We start from the raw sequence: 26,892 nt of genomic DNA, 5'->3' as shown, positions 1-26,892 counted from the left end.
AGGGGTCGGCAACCTCTGGCACGTGGCTCTCCAGGGTAAGCACCCTGGCAGGCTGGGCCAGTTTATTTACCTGCTGACGTGGCAGGTTCGGCTGATCGCGGCCCCCACTGGCCCCGGTTCGCCGTCCCAGGCCAATGGAGCGGCGGGAAGCCGCGGCCAGCACATCCCTCGCCCGCGCCGCTTCCCGCCGCCCGTATTGGCCTGGGACGGCGAACCGGGGCCAGTGGGGGCCGCGATCAGCCGAACCTGCCACGTCAGCAGGTAAATGAACTGTCCCAGCCTGCCAGGGTGCTTACCCTGGAGAGCCACGTGCCAGAGGTTGCCGACCCCTGACGACTTAGTAAATAAGTACATAATAAAAACATGTAAATTAAAACTCTGAATAAATGTTAAGATATATAATTACTTAAATGTGTAGATATATTGTAACCACTTGGATAACCAAAAAAAAAAGGAAGCAGCTATATTTAGAAGAAAAACCTAAATCTTTAGGAAAATAACTAAAAAGTACAAATGCAAAACAATATTAAAATTGATGATTTTGAATTGGCTCAAAGTTTCTTGCTTGCTGATTTAAATCATGATTTAAAGTAATTTAAATCAAGCCACCTGATTGGCTTAGGGCCTGAAGTATGAGCATTCATATCCACTACTGAAAAAATATTATATATGATGTATCTTCTCATCATCCCTTTTGAAATCTTGCAAGCTCTTGGCCTCAGTGATTTCTTGTGTTAGTGAGTTCCAGAGGTGAATTATGCATCTTGATGGTTTTTTAATTCAAATATTTCACCTGGTTTAAATTTGTTCTTTCAGTTTTTTGAATGTTTGTTACCTTGCTCTCTAATAACATGAGAGGATAAATGGGAGTGCCCTGTCTACCCTTTCTCCGTGACTGCTGCAGTATGATAGCTAATGTCTTGGACCTTCCACTCTTGTTGCTCTTTAATTTAACGGAGGGCCAGTTTGGACAAGGGTGGGTTGGTTGGTCGTTTTTGTTTTAAATAATCCCCTGTGGGACCACAAATGAATCCTGTTTTCTCTTCCTCTTCTTGCCCACCTTGAAGGGGTATGGGGGAATCCTCCATTGGAGCTGCCCATTTCCTGTTGGAATCCATCTCTGTAACTTATATGAATGAAACTATGAATATACTTCAAAATGAAGAACTGAAAAAGTATGGAGATTCACACCTCTTTGCTATTATAGATTGCTCTTAGATAGGAGATGCAACATGCAGAATGTGTCTATGTTCAAGGTGGGAGGGTGAGAAGAATCTACAATGAAAAGTAATGGTCTAGTATTGTGACAGCTTTTCAACCATTACATTTCTCTGAGCTTTTAGTTCACCTTCCTATAATAGGCAGAGCTGGCAGTGCTGCCTGTAGTTAAGGTTGCCTAACAGTTTTCGTTATAAAAACCTGTCTTCAGTTACTTATAACTTTGCTAGACTTTAACCATTTGGATAAAATTTCCAATACCAATGTTGGTTCAAGCTCATTTTTAGAGAGAAAGTTTCAGCAAAAACGGTTCAGCCATTTCCAAGAACAAGGTTAGGTGAAAATGTTATTTTGCCAGTATTTTTTTTAAAAAATACTTATTACCGTTTCACTGAGAAACTCTAGTACATCCAAATTTTGGAGCAGTGACTAGAAATTTGGAAAGGAGATGACACTGGTGAATGAGAAATGACTTTTCTTTCCTCATGAAAATCTACCCAAATTTGGCAGAATTATTTGCCTCTGAAAATCGCACGTGATCAGTATAGGCATCTGAGTCTGAGAGCAAAATGCTTACACGGTATAGTATAATGTTTGGAGACTGCTGCTTCACCATTCTTTGTGCCAGTTATACTGAGCATGCTCCATCCTGGGGCTGAGCAGGACTTCTACAGTTGCTGCTCCTGGCAGCTGTAGGCCACTGTGGCACCATGTACCAGAATTGAGAGTAGGGAGAGACTCTCCTGTGCTGGCCATGCTCCCCCTGATGGTATTCTGGCACCATGGAAGAGAACACCCATATTCAAATGAAGAAGAGTGAAAAGTTTTTATTAGGGGGCAGAGGCATGGTTCCAGCTTACAGGGAATTAAAATCAACAAATGGGGCGGGTTTGCATCAAGGAGAAACACACACAACTGTCACACTGAAGCCTGGCCAGTCATGAAACTGGTTTTCAAATGCAAGCGCGTCTTGCTGTGCTCTTCTAATCGCAAACAGCCTAGTCAGCAAACAGCGCCAGCGAGCTTTTAAATGTCCACCATTCTACCACCATTCTGCACTTGCTCAGCCTATAGTTGAACTGCTCCTTACTACTGTCCAAGCTTCATAAGCCATGGGAGCAAGGGGTAGGCTGGGGTAGGTGTGACGAAACTTAAAGAAGAGAATGACCTGGAGTCACTCCCATTTATGTCCAGTGCCCCTGACCGACCTCACCGAGGTCTGCCAGGAGCACCCAGGAGACGACGATGACGGCTAGCAGTCGTACTGCACTGTCTGCTGCCACAAAGGCAAGGAGCTGCTGCTGTGTAGCAATGCAGTACCACATCTGCCAGCAGCACCCAGTAGACGTATGGTGACGGTGAGCTGAGTGGGCTCCATGCTTTCTGTGGTATGTCATCTGTATGGGTAAGCCAGGAAAAAAGGCGAGAAATGATTATTTGCCGTTGCTTTCACGGAGGGAGGGGGGCCCGACGACATGTACCCAAAACCACCTGCGACAATGTTTTTGCCCTGTCAGGCATTGGGAGCTCAACCCAGAATTCCAGTGGGCGGCGGAGACTGCAGGAACTGTGGGATAGCTACCCACAGTGCAACACTCTGAAAGTTGACGCTAGCCTCAGTAATGTGGACGTTCTCCGCCGACTTAATGCGCTTAGTGTGGACACACACAATCAACTGTATAAAATCGATTTCTAAAAAATCAACTTCTATAAAATCGACCTAATTTCATAGTGTAGACATACCCTTAGTTACAGGGGTATACACCAATGTAAAAGTTTGCCATTCCATTATAACAAGATAAGTGAACACAATACAAGTAACATTCCACTAGTTTTCATGAAGTTTAAACATCTGAATACACACTTATACATTTAACCCTGTGATCTATACTAACACTCAAGTGAATTGGTTGGGGTTCAGACCTGAGCTGACACTTGGCTTGCCAGTGTTGCAGATACCATCTTTAATTACAAGAACACATCATGCTATTTTTTTTTTCCATCAACCCCATCTTCTTTCAGTTTATGGGATGAAGAGTGTTTCAGGGTTTTGTGTAGTGAATGAGACTGTGTTTTCTTTAGAACCCCTGCCTCAGGGTGAAGGGATAGCTTGGTGGTTTGAGCATTGGCCTGCTAAACCCAGGGTTGTGAGTTCAATCCTTGAGGGGGCCATTTCAGGATCTGGGTCAAAGTCAGTACTTGGTCCTGCTAGTGAAGGCAGGGGGCTGGACTCCATGACCTTTTCAGGGTCCCTTCCAGTTCTAGGAGATAGGATATCTCCATTTATTTCAACAACAACAACAAAAATTGTTGAAGAAGTTGGAAGGTGTGTAGCTAATGAGCCATGGGATTTAAGAAAGGATAGTTTGTGGTTAAGGCAGTTGAAGCCACCCTGAAGAATTTAATTCTATCCCTGCCTCTGCCACAGAATTCCTATGTGATTTTGGGCAAGTCCCTTAAAACAAATTTTTACAGTTGAAGGCAAATTGAGTGTTCCTTTTTTTTTTTTTTTTTGAGTTCCTAACTTGAGATGCGTGACCTGATTTGTAGAAGTGCTCATCAAGTCCCTTCTGGGCCTTGAAATCTGTGAATCTGTTGGATCTCTGGGAGGGGAGCATTGCACCACAGAGACAACTTTCCATCCCATCATCCCCCACTTGTACCCCAAGATTGAAAAAGCAAAAGAAATCCCCCCCCTCCTTTTTTTTTTTTTTTTAATTTCATCGTGGAACCTGGATAGACTAATTCTACCACAAAATGGTGAGTCTAATAATGTTTACATGCCCTAAATAAAACAGTATCAAATATGTGCATCCACATGGAAATGTGTGTTTCAGAAGTAAAGTTTGTCTAGAGTTGGCTACATTCATTTATATAGCTCTCGGTTCAAGGAGCGTTGTGGATGTAAAACTGAAGGGAATAATTAAAATGTAAATATGTCTTCAATGCTTACTGGGCCATACCTCACACAATACTGCACATAGTGGTGTGAAGAGCATACTGGATTCACCCACTCAGTAGTTAAGGGGTTAATTTCAGAATAGTTCCCTGCTTCTGAAGAAAAATATATAATTGATATGTAGCTATTGCACCAGTTGTGAACCAACTTTGAAAAATATGATGTATATGGACTTTTTTTTTTTTTTTAAATAAATTGCAGGTTCTTCAGCAAAAGCACTTGTGAGCTTGAAAGGTAAGAAATAAATACAATGTATTCTTTAGGTGTGGTATAACTGAGAGATGTAAATTGACTTCAAGTCATAACTGGAGTTTTTGGTTTCAGAAAGCCTCTCCAAAGGAAAACGATGAAGATAGGTTTTTATAAAATATATGCTGATTGTTTTATTTTAGATATCTGTAGACTGAGTAGTTTGGTACTCACTAGTCAAACTCTACTTATATTGCAGCTTCTTTGGATGCTGCTTTTGAGAATGAGACCCTTTGGAGTGCCATTTCTGAAATAGGTGCTTCCACTTTAAGTACTGCCTAGGCATCAGGTCTGACATGACATTTGAGGTAATTTTTCCTTTCTTGGGGGTGAGATAGAAGGATTATTATCAGTGGGACCTTTACTTATGATGGAATTTATATTGTAAAGGAAATTCATAATCTCACTGTCTTCTACCAATAACTAGTGGACCAACGCAACAGAGCTATTGCATATATTATTTTAACACTGGAGAAAAATTCTATTCATGCATATTGCATCAACATTTAGCATCCTTCCACTCTTCCTAGTGCCAGAAATGTTATGTATTATAAAGTCCCCATTTACACTGGGGAGAAAACCTGTTTACTGAACCAGTTTTAAATGGTCTAAATTTTGGTGCAGGCAATTTAGATCACTCAGTTTTATTGTGCAGCACACGTCCATTCAAAAATCATTTTCTAGAGCACTTTTTGTAAGCAGTCATGCTAGGCAAATTGTGTTTATAGCCTAAAAAGTTCTAAACTGTTTAAAAACAATTTTGCTAATACCATTTTATTCCCAGCATAGATTTAAAAGCTATTTTATGGCAAATGGAATGCCTAAGCATACTAATTTCACACTGACATGTTCAAAATGGATTCCAGATGTTTGCTGGAATACCGTCTGTGGAAGAAATAAATTCTATAGTCAAATATCTTCTGGAAGAGCTTAACTTTAAAGGGAAAATGTCAATTAGTTACAGGCCAAATATTTATCTGTCTTAAAATTATTATAATTTAGATGGGAAATGTTCTCTGAATTCTGAATCATAGAACATCAGGGTTGGAAGGGACCTCAGGAGATCTAGTCCAACCCCCTGCTCAAAGCAGGGCCAATCTCCAACTAAATCATCCCAGCCAGGGCTTTGTCAAGCCTGACATTAAAAACCTCTAAGGAAGGAGATTCCACCACCTCCCCAGGTAACCCATTCCAGTGCTTCACCACCTCCTAGTGAAAAAGTTTTTTTCCTAATATCCAACCTAAACTCCCCTACTGCAACTTGAGACCATTGCACCTTGTTCTGTCATCTGCCACTACTGAGAACAGTCTAGATCCATCCATCTGGAGTCAGGAGATCCTGGAGAACCCTGGCTTCCATTTCAAACTTTAATATGTTTTAGCCCTGGGGGCTGGGACGTGAAGTTGGAGCCAGGCGAGCTCACAGCTCCAGAGGGACGAGCTGTGTGTTAACATTTCCAAGCTGGCAGTTTTCAGCCACTCTCATGGTTTTCAGAGTCTGATGTGATTTTCACCCCCCGGCACTGCACACACCTGCTCCAGACCCCGGCAGGGCAGGCACCAGCCCAGGGCGGGGCATTGATGAGCAGTGTTTCCCTGGCACCACAGCCCCCAGAGGGGAGGAGCAGAGAGCACAGCCCCGGGCAAAGGCAGCCACTGCAGGGCCCTGGTTCAAAGCCAGGCCCAGCACACTGCACGTGGCAGGGGCTGGTGCTCCCCCTCGGCCATGCTGTCTCCTCGCCCCCACCAGCCAAGTGCCATCTCAGCTCCACTCCTGCTGCTGGAGCTAATTAGCGAGCACTCAGCGTGCAGCCTGGGAAAGTTCACCGGCGAGGGGGGCTGTAATCCGGCTGCCGAGCCCAGTGCCCCAGCAGCCTCTCGCTAACGGGCCCTTCGAACGGGACACGGACCCGCCCGGCCTCAGGCACACCTGTGCCCCACGTTGAGCCACCACAGACCCCCATGGCACAGCACCTGACCGGCAGCTCATTAACCCCTCTGCTGCCAAGGGAAGCTGCCAGCTCCCATGGAAGGAGCCCTGCCATGGCAGCTAATCCCCCAGATCCGCTGGCTTTCTCTCGGTTCCTGCCCAGCCCCGTCATTGGGCTAGCTGAATCCCACATAGCCAGCCCTACGGAGGGGCATATAGGGCCAGATCCCACTGGGTGTAAGGCAACACAGCAAACACCGCGGGAGGCTGATTCACACCAGCTGAGGATCTGACCCTTTGTCAATACTCTGCCCTCACACAACAGAGCAGGAAACCTCAATCCTGCCCCAGGGGTGCTGTGCCTGGCTCTTCCTGCCCCAGCTTAGCTGACCCAGGGGCCGGCGTGTGCTGGGGGATAACAGCCCACCCCACCCCACCCCACCCTCCCGGGATCAGTGATTTACCAGCCTTTGTTATTTCTTTAAAAATAAATGCATCTTTCTCTCCTATAGAAATGTAAGTAATAAAACAATGCCCTCACCATTCATTATATAAGGCCCACAGTATATTAAATGGTGCTTCAAAAGTTAACAAACTATATTCCAAGAGCTATTATGCTGTCCTAATTGATGAGCATAAACAAGGTAATAGTGGAAATATACAGAAAGATGCCTCTCCTTTGTATGTGACTAAAGATACCATCTGTGCAGGAGTATCACTCCTGGATCTCAGTTTTCTAGTGTCGGATAGGTAGAATTTCCAACATTTGGAAGATTATTTTTTGGCCCCCAAAGGAGTGTGGTAGAAGATAGAAGCATGAATCAGAATCCTACTCCTCCTTTACTAGTGCTGCATGATCAACAATTTGTGTGGGGAGACAGAGGGCCTGGCTCATTCTCCTTCCTGTTACCAGTGCCCTTGTTGAGTCAAAATTTTCAGAGCTTGGTAAGACCTATTTTTAAAAGGTCTTTTGAACAAAAGACTTATCTGTATAAACTGGCTTTATACACCCCTTCCTCGATATAATGCTGTCCTCGGGAGCCAAAAAATCTTACCGCGTTATAGGTGAAACCGCGTTGTATTGAACTTGCTTTGATCTGCCGGATTGCGCAGCCCCGCCCCCTCCTCCCCGGAGCGCTGCTTTACTGCGTTATATCCGAATTTGTATTATATTGGGTCGCGTTATATCGGGGTAGAGGTGTATTCCAACGTGGTTCTGTGGTAGCTGCAACATAGCTATCCAGATGGGTGTCACAAGGGAGTTGAAGCTAGATGGACTTCATGAGAGACAAACGTGGTGGGAAGAAATGGTCTGAATGTCTCTTATAGCCTGGTTAGTGGAGGCATTCACCATAATTGGCTGAAGATGATGGAATTTTAAACCCATTTGCATTGCCATTTAGGAAGGCATTACAAACAGTGAAGGGGAAAAAAAACATTAAAGTAGTGTTTGAGAGTATACTGCTGCCATTTCGACAATAGTTAGATTAAAAAATGCATTAATAATATGTCACTGTTCATGACAGAGGGAAGTTTATCCAGCACATGGAATGAAAAGTACAGTTCTCTACAGAAAACACCTATTTGGAAAAGCAAGAACGCGGGTTCTGCTGTAGAAATGGTAAGAAGTAAATCTTTATATGCTTGTGATTAAAAAAAAGTCAATTAAGTTTAGGGTTCATGTAGTAACGGCATAAAATCATTCATATTCACAGATCAAGTGATCTGCTTTAAAATGTATTTATTTCATAATTTGTGAATATCCTTTGAGTAAAGCAATGTACACAACTCTAATGTGAAATGAAAGCATGTTTTATAAATAAATATGAAAATTAAATTGGTAACCAGTTTCAAGTTTTAATGAACCATTTTTAATGATTTGCTACTTTTTTACAAGTGTTTATATGGAATGTGTTTATTGTGTCTGTACTATAAAGAGCATAAGAATTGACACTCCTGATCAGACCATCTGATCTGCCTAGTCTAATATTCTGCCACTGGCAGTGGAGGGTTATTGGTGCTTTAGGAAAAGGTGGGAAAATCCTATAATGCACTTACATTATTGTGCCATTCTATGGGGGATGTTCTAATAAAAATGAATGCATAGAAGTAGAGTTTTCTGCAACATCATTCGTGGGGGGAGGGGAATATTGGGAGAAGTTAAGTTAAAAAAGAACTGCTATTTAAAACAAAAAAGCAAAACTGCTTTTATGAACTGTTTTGCAGCCTATAAGGTGATCTCCCTTTTCTTTTGATCTGACCACATCTTGCACTCTTTAAATCTTCTCCATTTCATCAAGTTGAAGCTTCTTGTGATCACCATCAACTTCCTACATAACCTACTTATTTTGTTGTGTACAGCATTGTCTCCTAGCCCCTCTGAGTTGGCAAAGTTCATTCTGCCAGTGTTATCAATCTTGATTCCCTGTTTGTCCGCTTTACCGTTTGTGTCTGTGCTTTTTCCATGGCACCCTCTCCCATATACACAGAACAGCCTCTTCTCTCTGAACTCTCTCCTGAAGACCACTTCTTTCACAACTACCACAAGAAACTAGCTGACTAAATTGTTTGTTTGTTGAGTGAACTGCTCATTTATCTTGAGGGAAGTGATGTATTGTTAAGAGGAATTCTGTTCAATTCTATGTAGATACTTATACCACTCTCCCCATCATAGTAGGTCAAAAAATGCACCTTATTCTTGGAATGGAAAGTGATGAGGTTTGTGATAGTCCTTAGTTCCAGGGGAAGTTCAATCCACAGTCTCAGGCTGGTCCCTGAAGAAGCTGTCTCCTGCACAGATGAACTTTGTACTTATTGTGGAAAGTACCATTGTACCAGATGAGCAAAGTTGTTGACCCTGATTGTCATCCTGGGGCTTCAGGTGAACTTTTAGATATCCTGGATCCATGTCCTTGAACACCTAAGAAGAAAAGGACTGAGACCTTGAACTTGACTCAGTATTCTATGGAAGGTCAATGTAGAAAGCAGAGAACAGGTTTGATGTGCTCACAGTAACCTGTGTTGCAGAGGAGATGTGCTGCAGCATTCTGTACTAGTTACAGTTTCCGAAGTACTGAAGGGTTCATGCCAACAACATAGTTCAGTTGAGAGGTGATGAAGGTATCCATAATAATTGAGGTCAGGTTGTCTTCCTCCAGGATGAGATGGAGTTTCCTTGCCGACCAAAGATGGTAGAAAGCATTACTCACAAATGCTGTTACGCAAGAGCTTAACAGCAGTGAGGAATCAAAGATGACTCCTAAACTATTAACTGAATTAACCAATGGTGGGTGTGTGCCATCAACCAAAGGAAACTGCATTATGACTGCAAACTCTTAAATGCTTTCCTCTGTCCATCAGCATAACTTCTGTCTTGGTCAGGTTCACCATCAACCAGCTGTCCTTCATCCATTAGCTAATCTCATCCAAGCACTGGGACATCTTGGTGATAGTTAGGGCCCTACCAAATTCACGGTCATGAAAAACGCATGTCAGACCGTGAAATCCAGTCTCCCCCTGTGAAATCTGGGCTTTTTGTGTGCTTGTACCCTATACTATACAGATTTCATAGGGGAGACCAGCATTTCTCAAACTGGGGGTCCTGACCCAAAAGGGAGTTGCAGGGGGGGGGGTCACAAGATTATTTTAGGGGGGGGGGTCACAGTATTGCCACCCTTACTTCTGAACTGCCTTCAGAGCTGGGCGGCCGGAGAGTGGCGGCTGTTGGCTAGGTGCCCAGCTCTGAAGACAGCACCCTGCCAGCAGCAGTACAAAAGTAAGGGTGGCAGTACCATACCATGCCACCCTTACTTCTGCACTGCTGCCTTCAGAGCTGGGTGGCCAGAGAATGGCAGCTGCTGACTGAGGACCCAGCTCTGCAGGCAGAAGCACAAAATAAGGGTGGCAATACCGGACTGTGCCATCTTTACTTCTGTGCTGCTGCTGGCGGTGACTCTGCCTTCAGAGTGGGCTCCCAGCCAGCAGCCACCACTCTCGAGCTGCCCAGCTCTGAAAGCAGTGCTGCCGTCCGCCTCAGCGCAGAGCTGCCGTCCTCCTCAGCGCAGAAGTAAGGGTAGCAGTGCTGCAAACACCACCCCACAACTCCTTTTTGGGTCAGGATCCTTACAATTACACCATGAAATTTCAGATATATATAGCCGAAATCATGAAATTAACAATTTTTAAAATCCTATGACCATGAAATTGACCAAAATGGACCATGAATTTGGTAGGGCCCTAGTGATAGTGGTATGGTCATACTTGATGATAAATAAAACTGTGTGTCATCTGCATATTGCTGGCACTTGAGTTAATATTAGTACCCCTTTTGACCTGAGGGCTAGCCAAAAATTTGGGGTATACTAGGTTGTTCCAGTTAAGAAGAAAAATTGGTGATAGGTGTTTCTTAGGCCTTGACTACGCTGCCACTTAGTGCTGAAACTTTCCTCGATCAAGGGTGTGAAAACTGTAAAGTGGCAATGTAGATAGTGGGAGCCACTTCCCTTATGGGAGTGGTTTTTTTTTTTTTTTACAGCGCTGGGAGAGCTCTATCCCAGTGCTGGAGCTGCGACTACACCGCAACTGTATAGACAAAGCCTTAGATGTAGTTTTTTGTTTATTTACAAAGAATGTACTTTGTCCCTGAACACTGAAGGAATCGAATAGCAGGAAACAGCTTTTTAGGCTCTCGGCACCAAGGACACTTTTGTCAGCCAACACCTCTGAGCCAAAGAACCACTCTCCAGGTTTCATTCAGGGTCACACACTGTTTTTTCAGCTGCTCCTACAGGCTAGCTCTCTGGTCCTCAGTGTTCTGCCTACTAACTCACTCGCTCACAGACTGACTTAGCCAGCTAACAGGTTTCAGAGTAGCAGCCGTGTTAGTCTGTATCCACTCACACAAAACTCCTGGGTGTGTTCACAAAACCCTTTTATCTTAGGTAAGGACTTGTGATTCATTTATCCTTACAGTTATGTTAACTGAAGGGTGAGTTCACACTCCTCAATCTCAGATTGATTTTAATTTTGAAGTTTTAAAATGACCCATAAAAGGTTTCACCCAACTCATAACAGTATCATCTGACCAGTTTACCTGATGGCTGTATGTACTTGTTGAACAGGATTGGAGAAAAAATTGATCCTTGTGGACTCCACAAGTGAAAGGTCTAGTGGTGGAAGTACAACTTCCCATTACTATTCATTGGGTCAAGTATCAGAGGGGTAGCCGTGTTAGTCTGGGTCTGTAAAAAGCGACAAAGAGTCCTCTGGCACCTTATAGACTAACAGAAATATTGGAGCATAAGCTTTCATGGGTGAATACCCACTTCATCAGACGCATGTGGTGGAAATTTCCAGAGGCAGGTATAAATATGCAGGCAAGAATCAGTCTAGAGATAACGAGGTTAGTTCAATCAGGGAGGATGAGGCCCTCTTTTAGCAGTTGAGTTGTTTAATCCCTACGTAAAAGGATAAATGGACGCAAATCAGATATTAGGAATGGCAATATACAAATATCTCCTATATCCTGTAGGAGAACACTTCAATGTCCCTGGACACACGATAGCAGGTTTAAAGGTAGCCATCCTACAGCAAAAAAACTTCAGGACTAGACTCCAAAGAGAAACTGCTGAACTTCAGTTCATTTGCAAATTTGACACCATCAGCTCAGGATTAAACAAAGACTGTGAATGGCTAGCCAACGACAAAAGCAGTTTCTCCTCCCTAGGTGTTCACACCTCAACTGCTAGAAGAGGGCCTCATCCTCCCTGATTGAACTAACCTCATTATCTCTAGACCAGTGGCTAGCTTCTCTCTGAATTTGCTCAGGAACAGGAAGTTTGACAATGGGTAGCAGATGGCTAAAGCCAGTTTATCCAGAGTGGGTTTCTTCAGTGTTGGTCAGACTATTGCATATTTGAAGGAGGAAAGAAAAGTTCCTTCCCTGAATGAGTCATTGGCTCTTTCAGTCATGAGAGACCTCTGTTGCTCGTGCCTCTCTTTCACCAGCCAGGGAAGATGAGTCAGATTCACGGGTCTTGAGTCGAGACCCCTTTAAGGTGTACAGAATTTCTCGATGAGTGAGTGTACTGAACTCCACGTGGGAGGATTATTAGTTGGTGAGTGTAGGCAAAGCAGATCCAAGCTGTTTGAGAATCCTTCTCAAATATGCACAATATTTTAAGCAAAGCATGATGATAGTTCGCAGCATTCAGCGCCCTGTTCTGATACAGGCTTCTAGACACTCAGAATTGAGGAAACAGTTTATCGCCCTGGACAGCTCCTTGGGGCAAGATTTGTCAGCATTAGTGGAAGTGGTGATAGAAAGGTTCTCTTGGTCTGGAATACAGCCTCAGCATAGTAATGTTGCCAGTTTGGATTGGATGTATTCCTGGAGGTTTCATCCTGGAGGTTTCATCACATGACCTAGTCTTTAATTAAAGATTCATCTTTAATTCCCGGAGACTCCAGGACAATCCTTGAGCGTTGACAACCCTATAAAACTAGGAGGAATTTGTTGTTTCATCTGGTCTGTATCAAACTTTGTTTTCTGCCATTGGCCCTCGAGTTTCTGCCTCTCTCTTTATCTGGCACAGGGTGTCAGAAAACCAAGGAAATCAGTGACATCTGAATCCAGCTCAATCTCTTCCTCTGTAAGTAGTTTGCATTCTAGGAGAAGCTAGCCGGGTTAAGTCCCTGTGCTAGGCAGAGTGCAGGGACTGGCTCCTGTATTGGGTCACAATGTGTGAGAAGGAAGCTCTTTGCACTCATCACTCCCATGCAAGAGTCATTCAGTCTTCAATTAGGACAATTTTCTTTGACATATGAAGAAATTTTGTTAAGAAATAACTAAAATTTAAGTGTGAAAACTTCATGCCACAAATTTGCAATCTATGATTTTCTACTTTTTTTTCAGCAACCTCCACTAATTTTATTGCAACTGTAGTATCATAGCACAGTAAAGAGTTACAGTTAATATTGAACAGCCTTAAATTTGAAATTCCTTCCTCTTATGTTAGATCTTTACATAATTTGAACATTGTTTATGATGGTTCAGTTTCCTCCGTTTCTTAGCATTTTAGGGTGTGGGGGAAGTTTTTATGGTAGGAGTTTTAAAAATTATCAAAATATTTTGATACATAAATGATCCTTGAAACAACATCATGAAGTGTTTTGTAATAATCTAAAGTGTGACACCATTATGGATGACATTACATACAGTAATGTCCATTACATACAGACACGTCCATTACAGTGCTGGGCAGCAGCACACATTAAAAATACTAGTAGATTAATTTATTTCTGTAAGTAACTGTTCTATCCAGCTTGGCTTTTTAATGAGAATGTATCAAAATCAATGAATAGATTGTTTGAAGGCCCTTCCTTTTTATTTTTAAGTCAAGGGCAAGCTGTTTAAAAGACGTTTTATAAACAAAAAAATAATTAAATGAATGGCTCTTTGACCATAACTGTGTTAGGAGGCACTTCAAGTGTCCAAGGTATCTAGATAGCAAAGGAAAATAGATTATATTTGTGTTATCATGGGTTCTGTATATCAAAAGAAGAAATGAGCTTTTTCTTTTAATTGCTTCCTAATTTTGATATATACAGCCCTTCAGAAATTCAAAACGGAGTCGTCTCTTTTGTGAAGAAGAAGACAGACAGTTAAATACAAGGTCTCCCAAAAGAAATCAGAAGATTGCAATGGTTCCACAGGTATGTATGTGTTATGCAGAGAACATTACCAGAAAGGAAAGCAATCCTTTAAAATAAATTGTGTTTTCTTCTCAATTTACGTCATTAGTTTATGAATTTGGGGTGGGGGGGACCTATTCCTAAGTAAAGGCTTTGGCTCAAAATAGATTAATACATCCTTTTTCCTCCCCACAAGTGGGTCCCTCACTGACACAGCTCTGTTCATGCTGATCCTGTACCATTGAGTCTATCGGCGAAAATGCTGACTGGTGCGCCACCATACCTAAGCACAGGCAGAACTATTGGAACACTCATCCTATTAGGACTCTCTACTGTATCAGACAGAGTGGGGAACACTGACTAAATGGACCCAGCAATGTTGGAGCTGCCATGAGGTTAAAAAAAAATACCACCAGGAGCTGCAGCCGCCTTATGTTGCCACTGTAACTGCCTGTTGAAACATAGTTCTTGTCGTGTAGATAGGACCTAACATCTTGTCCTTACTATAGCTTGTAAAACAGTTTTCAAACACAACCTAACATGGTTTGTGTCCACACCAAGCATGGTTATCAGACATTAAAAACTTATTCAGAAACTGTGCTCAAGGAGGCCTTGTCTATATTATGCTTATTTCATTCAAATTTCTGGTTGTTTGAGTGATGGTAGCACTTTAGCCAGCATGTTCATGTAGCCGTGCATGGAGCAAAGTTAGATTAACCTTAAAACATCAGAGGTTACCTTGAGTCCGGTCTATACGAGTGCCACCACCACTGGAGCTGAACTGCTGGTGGGAAATGTTCACAAAAAAGCCTAGTGTAGAGACTCTGACCAGCTAATAGTTTGGGGCATGATCTCTGCTAGCTCTTGGCATCAGTTGTGTGTTTTAGTGTATAGTTATAATCTTTGCCATTTTATATTAGTATTATCTTTGTAATAAAAATTAAAGAAACCATGGAACAATACATTTGAATTAAAACACTACAGTTGCTAATGTATTCATTTTTTATCAAGAAAATGAACTTTGCTTCTCTAGTTAAAGAATTCTGAATATTTAATAAACAATTGAATTTGAGAAGGCTCCTGTTTATTTAGCACATTTAATGCTGCAGATGCTTTCATTTTCACTTTGGAAGTTCAGCTGCTAGTAACCTCTCCTTTATTTTATTGCTTAGAAGTTTACTGCAACAATGCCAACGCCAGACAAGAAAGCATCACAGAAGATTGGATTACGGTTACGTAATCTACTCAAACTTCCCAAAGCACACAAATGGTGCATATATGAATGGTTCTACTCAAATATAGATAAGTACGTACTATTTCTTTATATATTATTTTTATTTATTACTGTAGAAACTAAAGTTACTGCCTGGAATTGACACTTTCTCACAGTGGGGCAGCCTTTGGGTTCCCGATTGCCCAAGAATGTGAAGGGGATGCTGAGTGGCTGGAGTTCGCTTCACTGGGATCCTCTTTTTCCCCAAGCCCTACCAGTTTTATCGGTTCCAAGTCAGCTCTACCCTGGGTCTCCAAGGTTCCTTCCAACAAGTGATCAGCCCAACACTTCTACGAAGGATTCCCCATCCTGGCATAGGATGACTGGATAAGCAAGTCTTGGGGGCAGTCCTACCAGTAGAGATCTACTGTCAGCTCAACCTGCTGGATGGAGTAAACTTCACATACCTATGGACACAATGTGGGGGGAAAAAAAAGGTTCTCTGGGGACCTTCTCTGAGCCAATCAGCTGGTCACAGACCAAAGTCTGGCTGTCAGTGACCGGGATGTGGGCAGTTATGCCTAGTGGTCAGAGCAGGAGTCAAGTATAATAGTTAGAGAAGGAGTTGATAACCAGAAATCAGAGTGCGGGTCAGAGCTGGAGTCAGAAGCCAGATATCAGAGCCTCAGGTCAGGGCCAGAGGCAGGACTTGGAGCCCAGAGTTAGAATCGGGTTACCTGGAGTGAGGCAACACAGGAGCAGGGGTGGGTCCAGGCAGGAGCTATTGCAGCTGTGGGTAAATCCTTTGAATAGATGCTGAACTGCTCTACCTCCGCTCAAGAGCGGGTCTGCTCAGTCTTTCAGCCAATCAGGCAGTGTAGCCAATCAGTTAGTCTACTACAGTAAAAGGAACTCATTAGATTACCCAGAGTCTGGCTCTGCTGCAGGGCCTAATTCCTGATCCTGGTTACACCTCAAGTCCAACATCTCCACCACTTCCATTAAATTGCAGGTGAATGGAGCCTGGCTTTGGTTGCAGGCCCACAGTCCACACCTCTCCATATGCACAGTCCATAGAACCCCTGTCATGTTGGGGGGTTGTTGATTCATCTGCGCCTTCTGCATCAATCTCTGCCAGATAAGGACCACTTGCATCTGCCAGTGCGGCTGTGCTATCTGCTGCAACAACTGCAGTTGTCCCTCTTGGAAATGGGTTCAGATCTGACTGGCTTCTAGACTCCGCCTCAACCTTGTTAAGGGGGGTAAGGGATTTTTTTTTTTTTTTTTAATGTCACATAATATCACACCCTTTAGCGGGGCTGCAGAGATGCCTACGTTCTCCATCACTTGTGGCAAAGTAACTTACCAGCTGGGGGCCACTTTGTGGCTAGGAGCAGCATTGCTGGGTTTTGTTCTTTGTAGTTCTGCTGCCGAAGTCTGATATTGGTCCCCTCTTGCCTTGTGATATGGCCCCCTTTGGTCTCACTCTTTTTGGCATAAATCAGGGTTTTCACTCAGTAGTCCCAGGCCTTCACACCAGGTTGACAGTCCTGGTCCAGGTCCAATAGTCCTTCTGGGCCCTTGTGCCTGGGGTCTTCTGGCTAGTCCTCATGGTGAGGCTGTAGGGGAATTCAGTCCCTCCCTCTACCCTAGGTTCCAGCTGAGGGACCCTTGCGGCAAGTGGTTGCAAGCAGCTAAGGTTTGTCTCATCAGACCTCTTGTTTCTTCCCTGAGCTGCTTCCTACAATGCGGCCACCTTCTCCTCAGAGGGCTCATATTCACAACCCCCTAGTCTCAGTCCTCAAGGTAACAATGGAAGAGAAAATAAATTAACAGAAATAAAGAGCTCTTTCAGCTTCTCTGCCCCACCTGGATCTTCCAGCTGTTTGTCCTGATTTTCTGTGTTCACAGTCAATATAGCTTGGTTCTCTGTCATGGGAACTGAGGATTACAGGTCTGTCCACCGCCCCAGGCTGGGCCTTCTGAATTGAAAAGGGAGAAATTCAGGTCTTCTTCTCCAAGATTGGCATACCTCGGCAGGGGTAGTGGGACAGAGCTGCGTGAGTCCAAAGCTGCTCTTTAACCCCTTCTTGCCTACTGTGTGGTTTGTATATCCTGTCACAGATTTGTAACAGTTCAAATCTAAATGCGAGACCATTGGAAAATTAGTCAGTAGCAGCTTAGAGTGTTGTTCAAAAACTGGTGTGACCCGGCAGTGAAACTAGCAACCCACCATAGGAAAACAAGCCAGAACAATACTTTGCCACTTTTTATTTTATAAATAAATGGAGATATCCTATCTCCTAGAACTGGAAGGGACCTTGAAAGGTCATCAAGTCCAGCCCCCTGCCTCCACTAGCAGGACCAAGTACTGATTTTGCCCCAGATCCCTAAGTGGCCTCCTCAAGGATTGAACTCACAACCCTGGGTTTAGCAGGCCAATGCTCAAACCACTGAGCTATCCCTCCCCCCTATAAAAGATCATATCGTTGTTAACCAATATTTTTCCTTAGCATTTGTTCAGGATACATAAATGTATTCCAATGTTCAATCAGAATAGCTTCTGTCAGGATTGTTGAGACAATATTCTCTGAACTCAGCAGTCAGGCACAGCAGAGGAAAAGAATTATGTATATGCCTGTCATAGGTATAAAAATTACACTTATTTAATTTGCTTTAAATTCACAGTATACAGGGTTGTTGTTGGGTTTTTTTCCAACAAATGGTCTTGTTAAATGTATTACTGGGATACTGGGAACAAATTACTGTTATATTTTTGCGTAAGTAACATTTGTATTCCACCATCCTTGACAATGACCCTTTAAGAACTTTTAGCTTATACTAGTAATAATAATGAATATCATTGTTCAGTCCATTAGTTAACTAAAATGTGAGGTATGTAGTAGATAATTCCCAAAGTCTCCTAGCTCTGAAAATGGTGATTATCAAAGTAAATTTGTCACCATTTGAAATAAATACCACTAAGATATATGGCCATCCTGTAAACTTATTAGTGCCTCAATTGTAGTTTTAGAAACAACTTATCTTTTAACAAACTTTCTAGAATGAGCTATTTTGTTATGAATGATATAATCTAGACCTTTCTTTTACATAATAAATACTAATATAAATATTTTATATGAAGCAAGAATTAGAAATTGCACAGATGTCTTCGTCAAGTACCAATACGTTACTCAGTATACAACCATTGTTAGTTATTTTAACCTAACCATTGTAAAATATTTTAATCCAATTTAAATGGGCTACATCAATTTAAAAATCATATTTGTTTGAAAATTTTTACTTTTTATTGATACAAGAAACACCTAAGATTACAATAACTCAGTGGTTCTCAGTTTTTTCATACCATCCATGACCCCACATTACAATAGATAACCCTTTCCTTCTAACCATAGAAAAAAGCAGGGTAGTTTCAGCCCTTTTGGACCTATTTGTGACCCCAAGTTGAGAATCCATGCTATATTTGAAAGAGATTAGAATAAAAAAATATATTTTTCTTTCTCAATTTATTTACTTAGTGCATATGACAGCACCTTGTGCATAGACATTTTCACACCCCTTTTGTGTAAGTCACTCATTTTCCTCTTAAAATCTCACTCCTTTACTGTGATTTGTGCAGGTGGACTGCTGCACTTGTATGGAGTCTCGCTGCTGACTTCAGCGGGGATCCACCCAGATTTAACAATCCATGTGCATGGGTCACAATGCACGTTCAGGGCCTCCGTTTCTGTGGGTTTTCCCACACAGCAACAAGGGAGAGAAACATTTTAAAAAGAGAGAAAATGTGATTTCATTGTTAACCCATATATATTGGTAGGAGGATTCAAGTGAAAATGTAGCTCCTAAAACTATTTTGTACACTTTTTTTTTTTTAATTGACTTAATTTCAAGTTGATAAAGTATAAATTCCTCTGCAAGGAACACTAACATTTTCAGTAACTTTGTTCCACACATTTCTTGTGAGGATGGAGATTTCTTAGTTCCTCATGACAGATGTTTTCTGGATGTAGTTAACAGGTTTGTAATTAACGGAGTGTCACTTGTGTTTTAACAGACCATTGTTTGAGGGAGATAATGATTTCTGTGTATGCCTGAAAGAGTCTTTTCCAAACCTGAAAACCCGAAAATTAACAAGAGTGGAATGGGGAAAAATCAGACGATTAATGGGAAAACCACGAAGGTAAAAATAAATATATAATTTTATTTTACTTCATTTTTCTGAGGATTAATATTTTTTTCTTAATCGTTTCTGGATCATCTTACTAAAATATGGTTGCATTTCTTTTGAATATAGGTATCATTGAGAATAAAGCAACATGCCTTTACCTGTGTATGTATGAAATGGATATAGGATTTGTATTTTTTAAATTCCAAGTAAGTTATTTGAGTATGGCCAGCCCATACAATGCTGCCAAACCTACAGATCATTGGGCCCTTCCAAAACAGGATGAAAAAATAGTGGAATAATTATCTCTCATGTTCCAGTGTTATCTGGTAATGGAGCCCAAGCTATTTTCTACAGCACAACTTCTTAAATCTCTCCATTATATGTGTATTTTCAGTTTTGAGTTTAACTATGATGTTAAACAGCAGCCAATGAAGTTAGACATTTTTAAATCAGAAGGTCCGAATAACTTGCATCCAAGAGTTTTAAAAGAGCTGGCTGTGGAACTTATTGGACCATTAATAATGTCTTGGAATACTGGGGAAGTTCCAGAAGACTGGAAGAAATCTTATGTTGTACCAATATTTAAAAAGGGTAAACAGGATGACCTGGGTAATTATCAGCCTATCAGTCTGACTTAGCTCCTGGGCAAAATAATGGAGTAGCTCATATGGGATTTGATTAATAAAAAATTAAAGGAAAGTAATATAATAAATGCCAATCAGCTTGGGTTTATGGAAAATAGGTCTCGTCAAACTAACTTGATATCTTTTTTTTTTTTTTTTTTTTTTTTGGTGAGATTACAAGTTTGGTTGCTAAAGGTAATAGTATTGACGTAATATTCTTAGATTTCTGTAAGGTATTTGGTTTGGTACTGCATAACATTTGATTAAAAAACTATGACAGTTAAATGCTGGCTAACTGTTAGATCTCAAACATGTAAAAATGGGAAATCATCATTGAGCAGGTGTGTTTCTAGTGGGGTCCCACAAGTATCGGTGGTTGGCCCTATGCTATTTACCATTTTTATCAATGACCTGAAAGAAAACAAAGTCATCACTGATGAAGTTTGCAGATGACAAAAAAATTGGGAGAGTGATAAATAACTGATACGGTGCAATCTGGATCACTTGGTAAGCTAAACGCAAGCAGATAACATGTTAAGGCTAACTGTAAATGTATACATCTAGGAACAAAGAATGCAGGTCATACTTACACATTGGGGACTCTATCCTGGAAAACAGTAACTCTGTAAAAGATTTGGACGTTGCAGGGGGTAATCGGGTAAACATGATTCCTCACTGTGATGCTGTGACCACAAGGGCTAATGTGATCCTCGGATGCATAAACATGGGAATCTTGAATAGGAAAACAGGTTCTTCAAGTGCTTGTTCATGGCAATTCCAATCAGGTGTGTGTGCCTGTGTGCACAGCAGCCACAAGAATTTTCCCCTGCAGCATCCGTCGTGTCAGTCCACACGCCCCCTGGAGTGGCGCCTTCCTGGCACTCAATATAGGGCCCTACCGACCCACCACCCCCAGTTCCTACTTACCGCCAGTGATGGTTAGCTGGAACTTCCCTTTGCTCTTGTCCTGACAAGCACGTTTAGCAGTCTGTATATAGTTAATCAGTTTTTGTAGTTAGCGTTAAGTAGTTAGTAGGTACTTTACTTAATTCTTACGTTTCCTTTGGGCGCGGGGGAGGGGGGGGTGTTTCCCCTCCACCACTATCCTGGCGCAAGGGTATGCTGCAGTCTCCTGGTTTCAAAGCCTGTAAAGTCTGTGGCAAGTGTATGCCCAGAAGCGATCCTCACACTTCATGTTTGAAGTGTTTTGGGGAGAGCCATTAAAAGGATCGCTGTAGGATCTACAGGGTGTTTCGCCCCAGGACACTGAAAGATAGAGATCAGCGCCTGAAGAGTCTACTAATGGAAGCAGCACTCTGGCCCAGTCTGACCCTGGATCGGCAGACCTGGCGCCACTTGCCTCCTCCTCAGTACACAGTGCCCCGGCCCCGTCAGCACAGGGATCAGTACCAAGTAAAGACAAGGACTCTCGGCACCATCATGGCTCCACTCACACCTTACATGCCACAGGCAGACACCAGTCTCAATCGCCAGTGCCGCAAAACAGGAGGCTGGAGAGGGGTCGTCTTCTCTCCTCCACCCTTCACCCCCCAGCTAGACCCAAGGAACTGGCCATCTGAGACCCGAGTCGGGCCACGCTGCTTCGGCCCCACTGCCAGAGACAGTCGTGTTGACTCCTGCCTCCATGGAAGGGTGGTTGAGTCCAGACCCTTCTCGCTCACCGAGGCCAAGCCGACAACTACACCTCCCGTCAACCCTGGAGGCATTCGAGGCAGCCCGGTACCTGCTCCAGCTCGTGGCACCATTCTCCCTGCCTAGATGGGATAGGTCACCGGCACCGGTCACTCCCCCAGCACTATCAAGGGGAAAACCCTCAATGATATCCTGGCATCTCATCCCTGGGGCACAGCTCCCCGGCACCAAAACAGCGTCAGCAGCCTCGTCAGTCCCTGAGCCCTCGGCGCAGACTCTCGGCACCTTGAAGTACCACTCCTCCGGGGTCCTCCTTTTTGGAGATGTCAGAGTTGGACTCCTACCGATCTCGTAGGAGCAGAAGCAGGTGGTCCAGATCATCATGAGACCTGCAACCTTACTTGGCACTGTGGCCCACATAGCGACAGCCCCCAGCACAGTGGCCCTTTTGGACTCCCTGGACTTTTCACCAAGCCCAAGGGTGGAGCCCAGGGTCGCATTCCAGGGCGGCATCGGTGGCCTGAGCCACTTTTGTACCACCTCCGGCACCGTTGGCATCGGCAGGATTGGGGGTAGATCCATCGTTCCCTGACGCCACCATCCCAACCCCTGCAGCATCAGCGCCAACGACTTGGCACCAACAACAGCCTTGACATCATCGGTTCCAGCTTCAGCAACCTTGGCACCGAGGGCACGGCACCATTCGCGTCCGCTCCAGTCCAGGATCCCCAAGTGCCACGGGACCCCTTGGGTGTGGAGGGAAGAGAGTAGCCACTCCATGCGGAGGTCTCTTCCTCTTCTTCTCCGGATGAGGCGTTGACGGGCACTTCAGTAGCCCCGACCCTGGAGGACAATAGGGTCCTACAGCAATTGCTGAGGAGGGCTGCCCAGAGCCTGGGCATTTAGGCAGAGGAAGTAGTGGAGGACGCAGATCCAAAGGTGGATATTCTCATCCCCTCTGGACCTGCACGTATTGTGCTACCCCTCATAAAGACCATTGCCGACACCACAAAAACCTTGTGGCAGACCCCAGCTCTGTTGCTCCCTACTGCTAAGCACAATAAAAGATGCTATTTTGTGCCGTCCAGGGGCTATGAGCGCTTGTATACCTATCCTCCACCAGATTCCCTGGTTGTGGATTCTGCTAACCAACGCAAGCGCTAGGCTACCAAGGCCCCTCCCCAAAGAATCGGGAGGCGAAACAACTCTACCTTTTTAGGGAGAAATGTCTACTCCACTAGTGGCTTGCAGCTCCGCATTTCTAATCAGCAGGCCATTGTCAGCAGGTACCGCTACAATACATGCGGGGCAATGGCTAAGTTCGCAGAGTTGCTGCCACAGGACTCCCACACTGAATTCTTGGCTCTGGTTGAGGAGGGCAAGTTCATCTCCCGAGCTTCACTGCAGGCCGCTCTGGATGGGGCTGATGCAGCTATTCGGGTGATGGCTACCGGGGTTGTCATGAGACAGGGTTCCTGGACAAGTCCTCCTTGGCAGCAGGAAACCCTCCACCAGGGCTACCTACCTTGCCAAGTGGAAGAGATTATCAATCTGGCTGACAGCATCTTTCGTCCTCGACGCTTGCCTCTGTGCCACTCATACTGGACTACCGTCTTCACTTCAAGCAGCAAGGACTGTCCATGTCATCAGTAAGGGTTCAGTTGGCTGCCATCTCTGCCTTCCATCCAGGTGCAGAGGGCCAGTCGGTCTTTGCCAACTGTATGGTCAGCCATTTCCTGAAAGGTCTTGACAGGCTATACCCACATGTCCGACAACTGGGGGTGGCGGTTTGGTAGGGCCCTATTTTGAGCACCAGGAAGGCGCCATTCCAAGGAGTGCCCAGACCAACCCAACAGATACTGCTAGGGGGGAAATTTTCCAGCTGCTGTGCACGTGTGCGCGCACACACCTGGTTGGAATGGACATGGACAACACATCTCGAAGAACAACAGTTACAGGAAGGTGAGTAACAGTTTTTTATTTTACTGCTATATTTGGTACTGATGCAACTGCTGCTGGAATACTGTGTCCAGGTCTGGTGTCCACAATGCAAGAAGGATGTTGATAAGTTGGAGAGGGTTCAGAAAAGAGCCACAAGAATGAGTAAAAGATTAGAAATCTGCCTTTATAGTGATTGAGCTCCTTGAGTCTATCTGTTTAGCTTAACAAAGATAAAGTTATGGGATGATTGTTTTATAGTCTATAAATACCTACATGGGGAACAAAAATTTGATAATGGTCTCTTCAGTCTAGCACACACTCCAAAGGCTGGAAGTTAAAGCTAGACAAGTTCAGACTGGAAAAAATAAGGAGTAAATATTTAACTGTGAGGGTATTTAACCACTGGAACAGTTTTTAGCAAAGATCGTGGTGTATTTTCCATTACTGGCAATTTTAAAATCAATATTGGATGTTTCTCTAAATATGTTCTAAGAATTAATTAGAGAATTCTATGGGCCTATATTATACAGGAGGTCAGACTAGATGATCACAATGGTCCCATCTGGCCTTGGAGTCTATAAATATATAGTTTTACTTTACTTGTATTATAGATGTTCTTCTGCATTCTTTGAGGAGGAGAGGTCAGCATTAAAACAGAAACGGCAGAAAATCCGACTTTTACAACAGCGGAAAGTTGCAGATATTTCACAATTTAAGGATCTTCCAGATGAAATTCCATTACCACTTGTTATAGGAACAAAAGTTACAGGTAATTTTAAAAACAAATATTTTTGCAAATATATCAGTAAATACTGCCCACTAACACACATCTCAGATAAGTTAATTATTTCATTTTTTGAATGAAGATTTTATGTTTTTACCTTTCTTAATTCACTGTGGGAAGTTTTGAGAATTAGTTAATGTTTCTAAAGAAGTAGCATGGTTTGAAGATGTAAACATCCATATAACTAATAATTTTATTACTACTACTATGTCAGTTGTAAGTGATCTAATTTATTAAAAATCCAGACAGTTCATCATATCCTGAAAAGACAACAGTTTAAATACTTATAGCTCTGCAGTCCCTAATCTGGACCTTTAAATGTTAAATCTTAAACAATCCATTACTAGGTGTCATTGTCCAAACATTAACTCTTGTTGAAGAGCAGACACACAAGCACCAATATAACGCCCTTGGGAGGCGTTCGCATAAACATCTACAAAGCTACTTCATTATCTACCTTCAGATCCCTCTTCAAAACTCTCCTTTGCCATGATACCTACAAAAATTTGACAATGGTTAGGCTGCTGGTGTGCAGAGACCGTCTATCATGCTGACCAGTATTGTTTCCTTGTACTCCATGGTCAGTCTGTTTGTATCCATCTGTTGTCTCTTGTCTTACACTTAAATTGTAAGCTCCTTGGGGTAGGGAACATCTTTTTGTTCTTTGTTTGTACAGCATCTAGCACAATGGGGTCCTGGTCCAGGAGTAGGTCTCCTAGGTGCTATAGCAATACAAATAATAAATAAAAACAAAAATAACATCACAGTAGCCATTTCCATAGTCTCCTGTAACTCCATACTGGAGCTGTTTGGTCCCTAGTGCTTAAATAATAACTTAACACAATTCTTAATTTTCACTGAATACATTGTTATCAGTGGCAGTGAGCAAAAGGGCAGAATTAGTGTTCTAAAACTTTTAGAAATCAATTTTTTCTATAAAATCAAAGTAGTAGATGGTACTGGTTATGAAGCAAAAATTCTTTTCAAATTGATTCCTGTGGTGGTGATTGTGTTTTTTAAATATTACATTTGACCTGTAAAGATAAATTATGATTAAAGCTTGACAGTGATTGAGTTTACAGTGTTTACAGTGTTTTTCGTTAATGTGTACGTGTTGTACTGAATATGCCATCCAAGGTATTCTGTATATTGCCAGTGCTTACTTGCAAAAGACTTCTTAACATCGATCTTCCTCAAATAAATATTTTTGATATTTGTTTTTCCTTTCCTAGCACGGTTGCGTGGTGTCCATGATGGACTGTTCACTGGACAGATAGATGCTGTAGACACACTTAATGCTACTTACAGAGTAACTTTTGACAGGACAGGGCTTGGAACACATACAGTCCCAGATTATGAAGTTCTTGTAAGTATTATTTACCCATTTGTGAACCTAGCTGGAATGTAAAATGATTTTTTCCAAAATATGCCAATTTGTATATTTAAATTAAGCCAAAGATGGTACAGGAATAAAATCCAGATGCTGTTAGCCATAAATCAAGAAAAAGACACCCCAAACGCATAGAAAATTACCATTAAGGTATCTTTTTGTAAATAAATTCTTGCTATTTTAATATCTTTATTGAGAGTTGCACAGATATATTTGAGGGGAAAATTTGATCTTTAATATAATTTCAGGTTCCCCGTTTCCCTGCTGTCTTATGGCTGTCCTTGCCCAGGGAGATGTGCACAAACCTTCAGGTTGAGACAGTTGTGTGTAAAGGCTTTAACCTTGACCTGCATTGAAGGTCAACAGTTTTTCCTTTAAACTTCCTCGTACCCCATTGTAATAGGGCACTGGGCCATGGGGCAGATGCTTGCATCCCAGTATACCTGTTACAGTCCTGTCCTGTCCTCTCCCAACTTGCTGAAAACTGGAAATGCCTCTGATGACTGGGACCAAGTGTTATAAAGTTGTTTCGCTCTTGTTTCAGATCCTTTTATCACAATAAAAGTGCCTTGGACTGAAATGTAATTCGGGGGTTATCTTACCTTACCTGACTGGTGTACCTGCAATTAAAGGAATTTTCCTGCCTTATGAGTTGATCTAGACTAGATTGTAAGATCTTTAGAGCAGGGACCATGTTTTTCTTTAGAAGATACAAAGTGTCAAACACAACTGTAGGTGTTTAACAGATCAGGTTCTGTTCTGGCAGTCTTGTGCATCTTCCTACTTGTTTCCAGTGTTGATCTACGACTGCTCCAATGAGGAAAGTGGAGCATCCTTTCAAAATATTATTGCATTCCCTGATGCAGTGCCACATATCCCCTTTTATTGGGAAGGAAAGGTTATCTATGTGATGTTCTCCATCCATTGTAGCCTGGAAGCGAAGGATTGAGGGAAGGGAGTATCTTAAGCTTGATCTTTCTAAAGCAGTGTATTACATGAATGCTAGCCTACCAACCCTCTTAACATGTTTTAGTCTGAAATATAAATCCAT

General features: G+C 42.8%; 1 protein-coding gene across 4 annotated transcripts in view; it reads left to right on the top strand.

The window, feature by feature from the left end:
- Positions 1-26,892, top strand: part of LIN9 (lin-9 DREAM MuvB core complex component) — a 58,423-nt gene that overhangs the window by 13,492 nt on the left and 18,039 nt on the right. For 2 of the 4 annotated variants that reach the window (XR_004645009.1, XM_034764704.1), the window contains exons 2-8: positions 4,379-4,411; positions 7,883-7,977; positions 13,965-14,069; positions 15,221-15,354; positions 19,337-19,462; positions 24,279-24,436; positions 25,684-25,817. Coding sequence is in view for 3 of the 4 variants with exons in the window: in XM_034764704.1 (XP_034620595.1) it covers positions 4,379-4,411; positions 7,883-7,977; positions 13,965-14,069; positions 15,221-15,354; positions 19,337-19,462; positions 24,279-24,436; positions 25,684-25,817 (785 nt within the window). In the remaining variant the exon portion in view is untranslated. Of the gene's footprint in view, positions 1-4,378; positions 4,412-4,625; positions 4,735-7,882; positions 7,978-13,964; positions 14,070-15,220; positions 15,355-19,336; positions 19,463-24,278; positions 24,437-25,683; positions 25,818-26,892 lie in introns of all 4 variants that reach the window. The other 2 variants (XM_034764705.1, XM_034764706.1) reach the window with 2 other exon arrangements.

Source organism: Trachemys scripta, chromosome 3 (assembly GCF_013100865.1).
Source record: "Trachemys scripta elegans isolate TJP31775 chromosome 3, CAS_Tse_1.0, whole genome shotgun sequence".
Lineage (NCBI taxonomy): Eukaryota > Metazoa > Chordata > Testudines > Emydidae > Trachemys > Trachemys scripta.
Note: the sequence above shows the minus strand (reverse complement) of the source record. Positions and strands in the feature narration are given on the sequence as shown.